The following is a 17219-nucleotide window of genomic DNA, read 5'->3' on the forward strand; positions in this document are numbered from 1 at the left end:
ATATACAACTGTAAGAATAAAAGACATCATATATGTTTTAAGTTAGAAAAAATAAGGTAAGACAGTGCCTTTCTCAAACTTCTTAAAATATGGTCAATAAACAGAAAACATATGAAAGTAGAAAAACGTGTAAATTTAGTGCTTAGAAAAATGTGAAAGAATTAACATCATCTGTACCCCTTGAAATAAATGAATAAATTTGGAGTATCTCACAACCAGGGGTAGAAATTATTATGCTCCATTAAATACAAAGATAGTATTAAAAAACTAAGGATATCCAAAGAAAACTGACTATGTTTGAGAATTCGCAAAGATTAAATATACATACATAGGAAATACATAGCAAATACTGCACTCTCCCCAAAATGATTCACTTTTCTTTTTCCAGTTACTATTTTCAACAGAATATTGATTATTAGTAACTGTCATTAGTTATCAGTAATTATTAATATTAAATATGAAATAAATAATTCTATAAAATAAATTTAAGGTATAAAGAATAAATATTTGAATACTCACCATCCAGTATTTTTTAAAAAAGAGAAAACTTTACCCATACCTCTTACACCTACTATGTGTCTCTCCCCAAACTCATGTTTTATTCATTCATCCTTAAATCTTCTATTTGCCATTCCCTTTAGAGTTGTACTATATTTTGTATCCCTAAACAATGTATTACTTCATTTTGTATGTTCTTGAATTTTATATAAATGGAACCATGCTGTATATTCTTCTGCGATTTGTTTTGTTCCAACATTGTATTCCTGACATGATCCCAGTTGTTGAGCATAGGTATAATTCATTCATTTTCAGCACTGTAGAGCATTCCCCTGTAAGAATATACCTCTGGTCATCCCTACTGTTGACAGATATTTGAGATTTTTGTAGTTGTCATGTTATTATGAACAGTACTGTATAGACAGCTATATACATCACCTGATATCTCTGTATACAGGCTTCTCTAAGACACATTTAGGAATGGAGATATTGGATCATAGTGTATGTGCATCTTCAACTTTATTTACTGATGATAAATTATTTTCTAGTGGACATGTCAATTAACATTGCCACCAGCACTGACTAAGTGCTCCAGCTACTCCATATTCACACAAACAGCAACACCATTTGGCTCTTAATTTTTGAAATCTAGGAGGTGCAAAATGTCTTCTCATTGTGGTTTTAATACGCATTTCCCTGATTACTCATGAGGCTGAATATCTTATATTACGCTTATTGGCCAAAAAATTTTATTCTTTTATGAAGAGCATATTCAAGATCTTTGCCCAGTTTTCTGTTGTTTGTCTTTATTTCACTGTGTGGCAGATCTTTATACGTGCTGAATACTAATCCCCACTGTCTTTATGGTATCTACTGGCAAAAAGAAATTATTAATTTTGATATAGTCATATTTGCCAATCTGTTGCTCTATGTTTTATGTATTTTTATCTTATTTAGTCATGAAAACATTCTACTCTATTTCTTTAGAAATTGTTATAGTTTTACCTTAACTATACCCTTCCCTTACCTGTAGATTCAGATCTATAATCCAGCCTGATTTCTCTAAATAACATGAGGTAGTGGTTCAACTCAATTTTTTCCATTTAATTAACCAACTACCCTAACTACTGAAAGAGGCATCCTGTCTCCACTAACTGGCAATCCTACTGCCACTATAGATCAAGTTTCCTTAATGACTATCTTGCTATTATCCCTTGGATGCTTTGTAGAACTTGCTAGCAATCTGTGTGGAGCTGTTAGTTTTCTTTGTGAGAATATTTTTCCTTTATATTTTAAGACTAATCAATTATCCATTCTTTCTCAAACCAATAAGAGCTGTATTTTTCTAGGACTTTGTTCATTTGATGTAAGCTTTCAACTATATTAGCATAAAGATAACCATTCCTGAAACATGTGTAGTAACATCCCCTTTTTCATTCCAGATACTGCTTTGTGACTTCTCTTTTCCCTTGATTAATCTTGTCAGCAGTTTTCAATTTTATTAATCTTTTTAAATAATATATTCTTAGCTGTATTGTTTCCTCTCTGATTTACCTTTGTTTTATATTTCATTAATTTATTTTTATTTCCTTTTTACTTTAATTGGTGGAGCATTCTTTTATTTTTATTTTAATTCTTAAGAATGCAATTATTATTTTTCAGCATTTATTCCCGTAATGTAAGTATTAAGGTCTATAAATTTCCATAAAGTATCACTTTAGCTATATCACACAAGTTCCAATTTACAGTATTTTATTGTTAAATTATAAATATTTTCTCATATACCTTACAAGTTTTCCTCTGACCCACAAATTATTTGTAAATAATACATCTTAATTTCCAAACATATAGGGAAATTATGGTATTGCTTAGAGTTAATGACACTGTAAACAGAGAATGTAACATGATACCAGTCCACTGAAATTTGTTAGAGCTGGCTGTATCAGACCAGAATGTTACCGAATTTTGTAAATGTTCCTTGTGTGCTTTAAAAGAATTTTTTAAAGAATTTTTAAAAGAATTCTGAGATGTAGTGTTCCATAACTGTCCAGTACAGCAAGCTTGTAAATGCTGTTACTAAAATCTTCTATATTTTTGTTGATTTTTCTCTGCTTGCAGCAACATTTATTAGGAAAGATTATTTTAAATAACTCACAATGCTGATAGATTTGCCTATTTCTTCTGTGGTCTTATCTATTTTCTGAATACTATATTTTGAAAGTATATTATCAAGTACATACCAATTTAAAATTATCATTCCTTCTACTATTTTATCATTATTTAGTGACCCTCACTCTTTAGGATAGTTTTCCCCCCCCCAAAGTCAACTTTACATGATGTCAATATAGCCACACAACACAATCTTTCTTTAGTAAGTATTATCAGGCATATCTTTTTTCACTCTTTTTATTTTCAAGTTTTCTATATCTTTTTAAAGCTATATTTCTTGTAAAGAGCATGTAACTAGATTTTATTATTTTATCCAATCTGACAGCTTCTGTTAACTGGGGCATTTTGTCAATTTATATACACTGTAATTACTAATATAGCTGCATTTATCACTACTATCTTATTTTGTGCTTTCTACTAATCATCTATTTTCTATGTTTTTCTTCTCTTTCCTTGTCTGTTTTTTTTTTTTTTGAGGAAGATTGGCCCTGAGCTAACAATCTGTGCCCATCTTCCTCTACTTTATCTGTGGGACCCCTGCCATAGCATGGCCTCAGAAGCAGTGCATAGGTCGGCACTTGTGATCCGAACTGGTGAACCCCAGGCCGCCCAAGCAGAGCGCACAAATTTAACCACTACAACACCAGGCCAGCCCCCTTCCTTGTGTTTTATTTAGATTATTTTTTCTCATTCTATTTCCCTCTCTAGTAGTTTGGAAGATATACACACTATTTCTAGATTTTTATTCCTTATCTCAGAAATTTTAACATGAATACATAACTTACCAAAGTCTATAGGTAATCAATAATTTTACCCTCCTTCTAAGCTTTGTACAGTGTTTGTCTGTACCTACCTATATTTACCATTTCCTGTGTTCTTATCCTTCTTACATCTTAGATCTTCCATCTGCAACCGCTTTCCTCATCTGTGAGACTATGGTGACCAGAAACTCAGAGAACATAATAGTGGAAGTAGGACCACTACTGTTACCTGACTGCTGACTCAACCAAACACAGTAAGGACAAAGGGCAATCCCCAGGCTCTTTACAACTCAGGTGAACATGAGCAAGATGGGGGTTAGTGTGGCTGTGAAACCTTCAAACAGCTAACACCTTGCCTCTGTCCCCATATGCTGAATCATATATTCAAAGTCAAAGAATGGATTGTCAGATCTGCCTTACAGCCCTAAACTATTTTTTAAGTTGGTACAGTAAAACCGCATACCTATCTATTATGGAAAAAAAAAGATGAGGATGCACCCCATCAAAAAATTAATCTAACATGATAAAAGTTAAAAGTCTATAGCATTTTATAAAAATTAAGTTTTACCGTTGTCATATGTGGTACATAAGGCAAGTTAAGCTTTTAATAAGGTATAAATGAATACTAGTAAAATGAGGTTAGTTAAGTTTTGAAGTTCTGATTAAAAAACAAACAGCATATAACACAAACAGCACAAAAGCCCCTTAATTAACATATAAATTAGGTCACGTGAAATATTTAGAAATCTGATATACAAATAAGGCTATTTTTTTACATAAGAATCATTAACTTAGCAGTTGAAACATGATAAAGTGTGTTTCCCCAGCACTTGGTCTAAAAAAGGCAATAGTTTTAATCTATCTTGTAGCATACAGCGTAACTTTCAAAAAAAGCTTGAATTTTTTTTGTTCGATAAGAAACACATATACCAGGCCTACAGCTATTTTGAATGAGGAACATTCAGGTAAATAAAGTTTTATTTTATTTAGAAGCTGAAAGTTTTAGAGATGCCTAGTTCTTTCAATGTAGACAATAAAATAGCCAGCTCACTTATTAGCCTCATTTATCACAGGCAAGCAGGGACTGGATCAGGCCAGCTGAAAGAATGGCAAGGACCATCTAATTGTACTTTATGAAATATCGCTGGTAGAGAACTGCTATCAAAGCACACATGACAGGTTCACAAGATGGAGCTCTACACAGAACCATTAATAAGTGCCAGAAACAATCTGGAAAATTATCTAGTAGCAATAAACACAGAGGATTTTACACCTTTGGAGAACCATAATCAATGGCAGTAAAACCATTACTCCATAGGACTATAAGTCCAAAACACATTTGTATGGGTTGTGATTTATTGATTTGAAGAAAAAATAAAAATACAGTTTCTCATGATAGTGCAGAGCTCAGAAATACACAGCCAACTTGATGCATAGATTTTAGCAACCAACTCTAACCAAGGGCACTTCTCCTTCTAGTAAAGTAAGCCGTTTACTGACATTGATGATGATAGCAGAAGCAGTAGTCGTGACAGCACCATTTTAGAGCAATTATTATGTTAATCTACCAGCATTAGAGTTTATATGAGCTAAAACTCAGGAAAGCAGGACAAATCAGCTTTTACTTTTATAGCTTTTCCCACTACTAGTAAAGCAAGCATACATATTCTTGAATTTTTAATCATTTAACATTTAATATGTAAAGAAGATAAAATGATGAATGACATAAATATGTCACTACCTGCTGCAAGACCTTTGCTAATTCTCCACTACTTCCAAGATAAAATCCAAACATGGCAATATAAATTGTTTTTCATTTGCTTCCTACCTAATTCTCCAGCCTCAACTCTAGCCATTCCTCCACTCACCCTACAGAGTTGCACCAAACGTGACCTGGAGGTCCCACAACGTGTGTATGCATGTCTCATGCTTTTCACACGCAACTCCCCTGTCTGGCATATTATTTTCCACATCTTTACTAAGATAACCCACACAAATCCTTTAAGACTTGGCCACAACCTCTATATATGTAGGACAGAATATCACATCAGTTACCTAACTATATTCTAAAGGTTTGTTTTCCTATTTTTTCTTCCCTACTATTCTATAAGCTCTTTAGGGCAAGATGCTAACTAAATCTTTCATCTTCAGAGTCTCATCGCCTAGTACACAGTAATCCATCATAGTCATTCTACAGATGAACAAACTTAGACCCAAATAAATGGAATTATTTCCCCAATTTCATAGGCCAGTTAAAGGCAGGTTTAATATTAGAATCTAAGACTTCTATCTCCCAGATCAATGAATGCTCTTTCTATAAATGCATCTAAGGATAGCAGATCAGAAGGAATTAGGCATCAGTATCTAGAATGTTCAAGCCAGACACAGAGCTAAATGGAGTATAAAAAAGTGAGACCTATAAAAACAAAAATAAGACAAGTTAGTTATAATAGATTTTAAAGGAACAGGTGATAAAAAGAAACAGAAAAGTCAGATAGAAAAATACCATCTTAAAAATAAGAATTACATGGGAGTTAGTCCAGTGACACATACAATTTTTAGGATGTGAAAAAGATAAATTAAGTAAATAAATGTATATGAAATCAACTTCAAAGTAACTAAACACTTTTTCTTTAGCCATAACAAAATGAGAGCGGTAAAGTATGTAGGTAAAAATCAACAAGATGAAGCATTAACCAAGGTGACTGGCATAACACTAATTTATGCCAAGGTAAGAGGAGAGTGCTTTATTTGATGTAAGTTACCTTATATGGGGAAAAGTTAAAGGAAGTAATATTTTAACTTAAAAAATCACCAATCTAAGAAACACGAACTGAAAAAACTCTCAATTTACAAATAATATATAACCAACTCAGATGTATATGCTTTTAAATATTCATGAAGTATAAGGAAACAAAGCCTAAGTACATCTTACTAAGTCTTTCAAATAACCTCCGTGGCAGAGGGAAGCAGAGCAGCAAAATTCTTCTCTCAGGATTAATCATTCATTCAGTTAAGGACTGAATACCCACTATGTGCCAGGGGTGCTGAGAAGCAATAAAGGGCAGTGGCTAGGAGCACAGATCTCAAGCCAGACTAAATGGATTCAAATTCCTGTTCTACTGCTTATAAGCTGTGCGACCTTGGGTAAATTACTTAATCTCTCTTTGCCTGTTTCCTCATCTGTAAAAAGGGTCTAAAAACAGTAACAGGATTATTGTGAGAATCAAATGAGCTAATAAATGTAAAGCATTTAGAAAAGTACGTGGCATACAGTAAGTAACAGAAACTCAGTAGGTGCTACAAGTGCCGTGCTATTACTACAACGACTACCACCACCTACTGGCGTACCAAGATGAGTAGGACAGTCTCCGTTCTGAAGGAAACCATTGTCAGGTAGGGAAGATAACATACGAACAAACATACAGGAGAACAAGCACAACAGAACAGAAAAGACAAATTCACAGGTGTAACAGAAGAGAAGATAATTACTCTCTCTGACAAATAGGAAAGGGATTAGGGAAAGCATTTTGGAAAAAGAAATATCTGAGATGAATTCTTGTCCACCTTTGAAAATATACCAGAAAGTATAGAGTAGCAGGAAAGGAAGCATATTTCAGGTACAGGGAACAAAAGTATATTCAAAGGTATGGGGGGAAAGCAGTTTGCAGCGACAGGAACGCATAGGCAGCAGGCAGGAGGTGAAGGGTGGCCAGCACTACGGTGGAAGAAGGAGCAAGTGCAGGATCATGCATCCGGGCCTGTATGTCATGCTGGGGATCCTGGTCTTATGCAGTAAAGTTTAACTTATCCAGTAAATTTTTTAAAATCCAGGGAAGAATTTAATCGGCAGAATAACTGAATCAGACTTGTGTGTGTGTGTGTGTGTGTGTAAGACTGTCAGTGAGCTCACATGTGTGCCAATCTTCCTACACTTTATGTGGGATGCCACCACAGCGTGGCCTGATGAGCAGTGCTGGGTCCATGCCTGGAACACAAATCCGCGAACCCCGGGCCGCTGAAACGGAGTGCGTGAACTTAACCACCATGCCACGGGGCCGGCCCAGACTCTGTCTTACAAAGATAATTTTGGCAGCAGTCTGCATGATAGAGAAGAGTGAGGAGAAACAACAGGCTAGTGTAAGAGTCTGAGTGAAAAAGGAGGATCCTAAGGCAACAGGAATAGAAATGAAGAGGAAAAGTCTGATTTGACAGATACTCAGGATATAGAATTGACAGATTTGGGGATCATCAGGTTATGAGAGGGGAAGTTAACCCTAGGTTTTAACTTGGGAGTGTAAGACATTGGTGGTGGCACTAACAAGATCGCAAACACAGAAGCAACACCTAGGTGGGAAATGGAAGTAGTTCAACCTTAGACACCTGAAGTTTGAGAATCCTGTGCAATATATAGGTGGAGAAGTTGCACAGAGAACTGTATCTACATATTAGGAGCTCAGTCTAGTTCTGGGCAAGAGGCAAAAATTTTGAAAACATCAGCATAAGGTGAGAACTAAAACTAAGAGAGTTGGGTTGAGTCAGACTTCTAGACAGAGCATACTGAGTGGGAAGAGAAGCAGCCCTGGGTAATGCCAAAGAGAAAGAGGCTCTACAAAAGAAGAATGGGAACAGATGAGAAAATAAGAAAACAGTAATAATATGTAACCTAAGGAAGCAAACTTGTCCAGGAGATTCAACAATATCAAATACAGGGAAGCCAAATCGGCTAAAACCTAAGAAAGGTTCATGGGAATTGGAGGTCACTGGAGACCTTTATCACTGCAGCTTCAGCTGAACAGCAGGGTGGAATCCTCATGCGAGGAAGAGTCAGCTAAAGAAATTTTCATATCAAAAGGATAAAATTATGTCCTTTAATGAACTCAAGATAAATGGTAGGTTTAAGCAAATTCCCCATGTAAAGATAAAACCTATGGAAAGTGAAAAAGAATTGGTATAGTGCTAAACTCATTAAAACCAGGTAGGAAATAAGAGACCATAAGAATAACATCCATATTCTGCTTAACTCTGGCCGCTCTTTGGGTCTCTTTCTCTGAAACTTTAGCCTTACTGAAGTATGTCTCTGTGAATTAAAAATGTGTCAAGGACATGGAAAATTTTGAAAACATTGACTAGGCACAATGCAATTGCTCTCAGTTAAAAAATGTATGAAACTAGGAAAGTATGATTTGTGTTCCTTTACAATCTTGAGGTTTGGTTCATAACTGGGTCCTAAAAAATATTTTTTAAAAACTCAAATAGAAATCCTCATACTGAATTTTGATGAGTAGGATCAAGTTTTTGTCTCTTGCAAACTACTCAAGGCTACCTCAGCAGGCTTGCAGACGATCAAAACAGAGTACAGAAAAAAATTAACCTGAAATGCATCATAGACCTAAATGTTAAAGCTATAAACTTCTAAAAAAATTCCCATAGACGCAAATCTTCTTGGAGTGGGCAAAGATTTCTTACAACACAAAAAGCACAAAGCCTAAAAGAATAAAATTATAAATTAGACATCATCAAAATTGAAAACTTTTGCACTTCAAAGCTATCATTAAGAAACGTAAAAGACAAGCCAGAGAAAGGGAGAAAAACATTTCAATATCTATATCCAACAAAGAACTTGGATCCAGCACATATAAAGAACTCTTACAACTCAAAAATAAAAAGACAAGCAACCCAATTAAAAATGGACAAATGACCAGAATAGACATTTCATAAAACAAAATATACAAATAGCCAATAAGTACATCAAGAGATACTCAAACACATCGGTATCCATGAAATCCAAATTAAAACCAAAAGAATACTACCATATACCTACTGGCATAGCTAAAATTAAAAATATGGAGAAATGTTTACAATGATTGGAGCAACTAGAACTTTCATACATTGCTGGTAGAAATGTAAAATTTTACAAGCACTTTAGAAACCAGTTTAGCAGTTTCTTACAAAGTTAAACATACACTTTTGATATCACCCAGCAATTCTAATCCTGAGTATTTACTCAAAAGAAATGTACTCATATATCCACACAAAAATTTGTATGTGTGTTCACAGAAGCTTTATTCTATAGCAAAGAATCAGAAACCCAAATAGTAAGTCCATTGTAGGAGAATGGATAAACAAATTGTGATATATTCATGCAATGGAATACTACTCAGCAATATAAAAGGAATGAACTACTGATGCATGCAGTAAGATGAATAAATCTTAAAAACATTATGCTGAAGAAGGCAGACAAAAAGAGTACAGAACAGTAAATCTAATCTCTAGTGATCAAAAACAGATCACTGGTTGCTTGGGCCAGAGGTGGGGAGGAATGACTGAGATGAGCTACAAGGGAACTTTTTCGGGATGACGGAAATGTTCTATATCTTGATGTTGTGGTGGTGGTTAAACAGGTGTATATCAAAACACACTGAAATGTACACACATAATGGTCTATGCAAATTACACCTCAATAGAGTTTATTAAAACACACACACACAGAGAACAGGGTATGATTTTAACTTTTGTCTTAGGATTGCCCTAATCTGTACCCTAAGAACATAATAATACAACCATCTTCTTAAATACATTACAAACCAAATGAGTGTATGAAAAGCTATGGACTCCACACTCCTTAGCCTATTCAAATATAGAATATAAAGTTTAGCTTTCTTGGGCTTGGGTTGTTTTATCCAATAGAATAACAGTCTAGGACATTATCCTTGAAGTCTCTGTCAATATTATAAATAAAAGTAATCTAGCGACATCTCTCTCAATACTGTATATTGCCCCTTAAAAAGAGTCCAAGACAGCCTTCCTCAAGCTAAAAGGCATGTGACAAATAGCACTAAGATGAAGCTTCAATGTATATTTTTATAATAACATCCTTTTAAATGGCAGTTATATTAGCTAGAGTTAATACTGGACAAGAGAATAAGAAATTGTCAGTCGATGCAAAATGTATTTAAAACAAATAATCTAATAATATAAGTAAAATGTTAAATAAACATTTCTTGAATACTTAAAACATGTACTAGGCACAATGCTTCATATGTCTCATTTAACCTTCTCAACTCTAAGATTATCATCCCCATTTTACATATGGGGAAATTCAATCATAGGGAAACTAAGTAGCTTGGCCAACGTGACTCAGCTAGTAAATTACAGGATCAATCCCAACTCTTAACCACTATGTTTGCTCCTCTTAAGAAAGAAATGCTATATTCAACAGGTGAACCCCGGATGCATTAAAGACCTCAACATGAAAGGTAAAATTACAAAACTATTAGAAGAAAATCTAGGAAAATATCTTGCAATTTATGAATTAGGAAGGACTTCTTAGTACCCACGAAGTCAAAAATTCGACAGATTTAAATACATTAAAATTAAGAATTCCTGTACCACAGTCAAAGTCAACAGATGATTGACACATTGGGGAAATACTTGCCATGTCTAAAACCACAAACGGTTTACCATCTCAAATACACAAGGAACTCTGGGAGATCAACAAGAAGTGGAAAACCAACCAAAAAGAAAGGCAGAGGATATGAACAGGCCAGACATGGAAAGGGAAACCCAAACGGCTAGCAAGGATATGAAGAAAGGATCAACCTCTTTGGTAAACAGAAAAGCATATATTAAAGCAACCATGAGATTCTACTTAACAACTATCAAATTAGCAAAATGCAGGATGTTGTATGATACAAAAAGCTGGCAGAAACGTGAGAAAACAGCATTTTTATAGGCTGGCGAGTGTAAAAATTGGTGTAGCCACTTTAGAAATAATCTGGCAGAATTTAGTGATATTAAATATGTGACTAACCTATAACTCAGCAACATCATGCCTGGATACACGTCCCCAGAGAAAGTCTTCCACAGCCACGCAACATGTAGGAAGATGTTTATTACATAATTATTTGTACCCAAGAGTTGGAGTCAACCTGGGTATCCATCATTAGGGGAAGTGATAAGTAATCTGTGCTAGATGCAAACCATGAAATACTGCACGGTTAGAAGCAATGAACTATATGTACATACAGCAACATGAACAGATTCCAAGCAATGCTGAGTGAAGTAAAATATATAGCAAAATAGCAATTATGTAGATGCAAAACACAAAAAAACTACATAATTTTACAAGGTTAGAGATATGACCAATTACATATATAAAACACATTAGATTGGGTGCAAGTCAGGGTTAGGAAGGACAGAGTGAATGGGAGTTGAGATTGGGAATGAAGAGGAAAAATTACAATCCAAATAATGAGAGTCCGCCTCTAAGCACACTAAACTGAATCTAAACATTGCATCTGAAATGTTTTAAGTGATACAGTCACATCAATTATTAAATTTGAAAGATTTATGCAAATAGATTAGAAATCCCTTTTTCTGAGATGATGGCATTCTACACAATACGTTTTGGTTTTAACTATGATAAATTTGAAAATTTATAACATACAGTTCTTACTTGTTACCATCATAGATAAATATGCTCAACATGCTCTACTGAAAGGAATACTGAGCCACAAACCTGAAAAGCTGTAACCTAGTCCAAGCTAACAGTCACAGGGACTTGGCAAAGTCCTTTTACCTCTTTGAATCTGGTTGCTTAACTGCACAAATGGATTTGAATCATTCTCACAAATCCCTGCAGCTCCAAAATTATTTCATTTTTTTCTTAATTAATATTTATTCATATGAAATTATTCCCTCCCTCCTCTCCACCCCCAAAAAAGTAAAAAACAAGAGTATCAAAAGAGATTTAGAAAAGTGATGTAGCAAGAGGAGTGAACAGTAACTCAGTTTTTTGGAGTAGAAAGGAGAAAACATTAAAGAGATACGGTGATTTTCATAGCTTTTTCAAGTCTGTCAGGCAGAGTAAGGTTACTGTAAGCCCAGGTTCAGAAAGCCACTCCTGGAAGGATTTTGCCGTATGCTATTCCACATGTCACTATCACCCCTTCCCAAACACATGCTAAAGTCTCTTGCAGCGCTGCTACTTGAACACCCTAAATTTCAGCTTATCTGTATCAGTTTTCAGATAAAAAATTCTCTCTAAAAGTCCCTTCCATATTCAAAATGTAATACTCCAAGAGAATGAAGAGTTGTTTAATAAACAAACTAGTCACACTCAACACTTGACAAAAAAAACATTCAATTAGAACTGTGGATTAAATGGATATAAACACCTTAAGAATGAGGGAAGTTAGAATATTCTACATTGGTGAACATGTGTAGTAACTGAGATATCTAAAGAATGCTGCTGCTGCCATTTATAAAAAAATTGAAATCAGAATATTTAAAATATCTAAAAAACTGAAATTACAATATTTAAAATACTAAAAAAATCGAAATTAGAATATTTTTTTAAAAATAGAGGACTTTTAATATTCTTAGAATGCAACAATAAACATGAGAAATTGACATCATTCCCATATTTATCTTCCATTCACATTTCATTTTAAATATGGATGGGGGAGGGGTGAGGGGGTGATTGGGAATTAAGAGGTCACAAAACATCCGTTACTACTAATTCCAGCACAGATGTCGCTGTTACTGCAAAAGAGATGATGAAGGTTTTCTCAGGTTGCCATACTATAAGGTCTTCTACCAAGAGCCACAGTTTAGACCTCAAACTCCACATATCAAGTCTCAGTAAATACATAAAGTTGATTATGAAGAGAAATGTGTATATGAACGGACAAACGTAATCCTGATGAATATAGAGGACATGTATTAAACAACAGGATGATGTTTGAAGAAAAAATGAGAGGGAAATAACTTCTTAGAGAGTGAAAAATCAAGAAAATTTCATAGCTATAATACAAGTATAGACTTGAACTCAGCTTTTTTTGCTTTTCCTTTCAGAATCTTTCAATTTATCTACACCTAAACTGATGTACTCCAAAACACATTTTTTTTTAAAGATTTTATTTTTTCCTTTTTTCTCCACAAAACCCCCCAGTACATAGTTGTATATTCTTCGTTGTGGGTCCTTCCAGTTGTGGCATGTGGGACGCTGCCTCAGCGTGGTTTGATGAGCAGTGTCATGTCCGCGCCCAGGATTCGAACCAACAAAACACTGGGCCGCCTGCAGCGGAGCACACGAACTTAACCACTCGGCCACGGGGCCAGCCTCTCCAAAACACATTTTAACAAAATTAATGAAGTGAACTGGAAACATTAAATTTTTTTCTCTGAAAACCATCTTAAAGCAAATTTTACCTATTAGAGAGCGTTTTGCTAGCTAAGTAGCAAAGTTGGTAGGACATTGCCATATTTTCAAGCAAGCCAGTTTCGGGTTAAAAAGCAGCATAACCCACCTGCATCCAGGTTAAAATTTAGCCATGATCACACTATAATAAAATTTTTTATTTGATAAAATTGATGTGCTAAGAATGCTTCCTTTAGGAATATAATTTTCAAAACTTTGGATTTCCATCCAAAGGAAAGGTTATTTCCTATAGCAATGCCTGTATAATAGATCAGATTTAATTTTAACTGGGGATGCCACAAAACTTTTTCTACTATGTCTATCTCTATTTATTTTCTTTTAACTTACAGCTAGTTCAATGATTATTTAGCTAGTAATATGTACAACATGTAGCCTTTTTAAAAACCATTTTATTATATTTCCTAATCAGGACACTTTTCTACTTTAAATTTTTTAAAATTTTCTTTCAACAACGAACTTTTATTTTACCTTATATCTCTATTAGAAATGCACATACATTTCCCCATAAATTAGTGACCAAGCTTCCAAGATTGAGGAACCTTTTTCAACCCTAAATCCTATTTCTACAATTTCCTCAAGTCCTCTAACCTCCTACTGCACTTTTGTACACTAATGTACGTCTTTTTCCAACATCTACATGATTTTTCTTCTCCTGTACTGCAATTCAATACAGGTAGTTAAGAGTAGCTAACAATGTAATTCCACATGATATTGCATCTGTGTTTACATCTGGCTCTAATCACATGCTTAGAAGTGATTTTTACAGGAGAAAGCAAAACGGGGGAAAAAATAAAAACACAACTATGAGAAATAATTATTCTGTTATTTTAAAAATATCATTTCTAATTTGACAGAACTTTCTCACCACATGCTTCAAAACTACTAAAACTGTAAACATAGGGAAATACTGGATACTAGAGAAAGAAAGAAAAAAGTACTAACCAAATATTTCATATGCTTTTATATCAGGGTCATCTTAGCAAGCGATTGATGCTTTCAATTTATAAGATATTTTAAGTTTTGCTCCATGCTACAATTATATATGTCATGGCTGTGTGGTAAAGTTCCTCAGCTCATAAAAAACTAAGTGAATCACACCTATTCACTACTGAGCTCTAGGAATTAGGAGAACATCAAATTCAAGAAACATCTGTCAGGAAACGTAAAACTATATTTACACACACACACACACACTCACACACACAGAGGACATCCTAAAATGAGAAATTCACACAAGCTTACCTGATAATTCAGGTATTTCCTACCTAGTTCAAGATAAGCAGTATTACTATTGCATTATGGTACTGGTATTGGGGCATTTAGAGAAACACCACTAAAAATGATTAGGGAAATAAATACTTCTAACATTTGACCAATGAAAGGCTTCCAAAAGTTTACAGTGATATTAACTTAATTATATGGGCATAAACCAAAAAGAAACAACTGAATTCATTGAGTTTCATGCAATTATTTATGTGTAAAAGTTATATCAATTTACAGTTTGTTGAAAACTAAGAGTTCTTTGAATACAAGCAAACAATAATTAACCAACTATAGAGAATTTTTCACTGCATTTAAAGCCTCAAAACAAACTTACATTTCTTAATTTACAATTCTAAATTTAAAATTTACACACTAGCTGATCCTGATTCTTAACTAGAAGGAGAAGGAAAAGATAAAATCTAAAAATCACTAACATGTGAGTGACTGCTGGTTAACATTTTCTTTAGCGTAGTCTGTCAGCTCATGTATACTTTAAGTCTGCATAAGTTATGGGAAAATAATTACACTAATACCAATCAATTAACTGCAGTGTTTCTTACCATATTTACATCTTTTAACATCTAAAAACATGTATTTTCAGAGATCTTACTATGAATAAAAAAGGAGGTTAAAAAGTATAGTAAATATGCAAAATAAATGTGGGCCAATCATTATACATTCTTCTCCAAACCTAACAACATAAAACAAAACTTTTTGTTAAAAAGCCATAATACAACTCGTCTAAAGTGAGACCAAATTGATAGCAATCTCAATGTCAATATTTAAAAAGCTCAAATTAATAAAATTGTTCAAGTTAAAACATTCCCACTTCTTTCCAGTTTTAGCATACTAGAAAATACTAATGCCTAATTTACCCGGGGCTAGTTTTAAATAACAGTAAGACTGAGAATTATACTGAAGGTCCCTATCAACACAGAGGTCCCAATCAACAGGAGACAGAGCAACTTAATGTACTACTACACCAGTAATCACTTTTGTTAGCATCCTCTACTGGTGGTTTCCAAAGACAGCAAGCGTAAACGGTGCAAATGACAGAAAGATATGTACCTACTATTCCATCTAAAGTGAATTAATCAGCATGTGGTCTTTAGCAGATAGAATACATGTCTCCAAAAAAATAAATACATAAGACAACCACACAGAGAATAGATGTGGAAAATGAGAAGATTTTTAAAATACAACAAACAAAGCATTACATTATAAATGGTAAAAATTGATTTCAGCAATTCAAATGCCACTCCTTTACAGATGACTAACATTACCATAAAGTTACTACATAAGGTTTGATGCTTTGGCCAAACGTTACTCAATTGGTTTACCCCTGTCAAGTTACTTTACTTGATTCTCCCATTAATATCCTACTCTGCAGATATATTCCAGAAAGGAAATTAAAATATTTTACTGGAGGCTTAGCAGTAAAATCTGCATATCATGTTAAAATGAACAAAAAAATGATTTGCATACAAATAACAGCATAAAGTATCTCTATGACTATCTCCCACTGTTCACATCATTTATTCCTTCATTTAAAAGATTTAAGAGTTAACATTTTTTTCCAAGCAATTCTCTCCAAAAAACTGCAACTTAAACATGATTGCGTTGCTAAGAAATATTAACCAGGACCTTCCCTGAGGTTTCACAACACAATGGCATATAACTTCATTTTTAATCTGCAAATTATAAGGCTTAATCAAATAGCAACGCTGTAATCATCAGCAATGGATGAAATGCATTTGAGAACAAAAAGAAATACAAGGAGAGAGCCAAAAGTGATGAAAATGGAAGATACCTGTAGTAGTGCCGTGCTATCTTAAACACCTTTTGTTTTCTGAGAGTAATGCATACTGCAGACAAGACATTTTGTGCTAAACAGCCCCAAATCTGTTTTTCTAATATTAAACACAAAGGAAAAACACTGACAGCAAGCGTGGTAAATAAATCCCTCCCTTGAGAATGAAAGCAGCAGACAGGAGGGGGCTGACATACATGCAGGAGAAAACTAAACACCATCTTTTTTCTACCTGCACAAGTTGCCATTTGCTGCAGCGATCGAGAACCTCTTTTTCCTGTTGATTTCAAGTACCTTTCAGGATAGCTGTTTTCCCCTTAAGTCATCTGTTGATATGCCTTATGAGTATAATATTCATATCACAGGATCTTTAGGAGAAAAATCCATTCTTTCCTGTTCAGGTAAACATGTTTACAGCAGCTGCACAGACGCTGGGTGGTTCAGACTCACATGTCATACACATGTCGTCAGCAACAAGAAAAGCCCCTTTCTC

General features: G+C 34.3%; 1 protein-coding gene across 18 annotated transcripts in view; it reads right to left on the reverse strand.

Annotated features, from left to right (window-relative positions):
* The window catches only part of ZEB1 (zinc finger E-box binding homeobox 1), a 180819-nt gene that overhangs the window by 161199 nt on the left and 2401 nt on the right, over positions 1 to 17219 (reverse strand). Inside the window, exon 1 of one of the 18 annotated variants that reach the window (XM_070255216.1) lies at positions 16959 to 17198. The exons of 16 other annotated variants lie outside the window; for them this stretch is intronic. In XM_070255216.1, coding sequence (XP_070111317.1) covers positions 16959 to 16974 — 16 coding nt within the window. In that variant the 5' untranslated portion in view covers positions 16975 to 17198. Of the gene's footprint in view, positions 1 to 16958; positions 17199 to 17219 lie in introns of those variants that run through there. One more of the 18 variants, XM_070255213.1, reaches the window with a different exon arrangement.

This window comes from Equus caballus, chromosome 29 (assembly GCF_041296265.1).
Source record: "Equus caballus isolate H_3958 breed thoroughbred chromosome 29, TB-T2T, whole genome shotgun sequence".
NCBI lineage: Eukaryota > Metazoa > Chordata > Mammalia > Perissodactyla > Equidae > Equus > Equus caballus.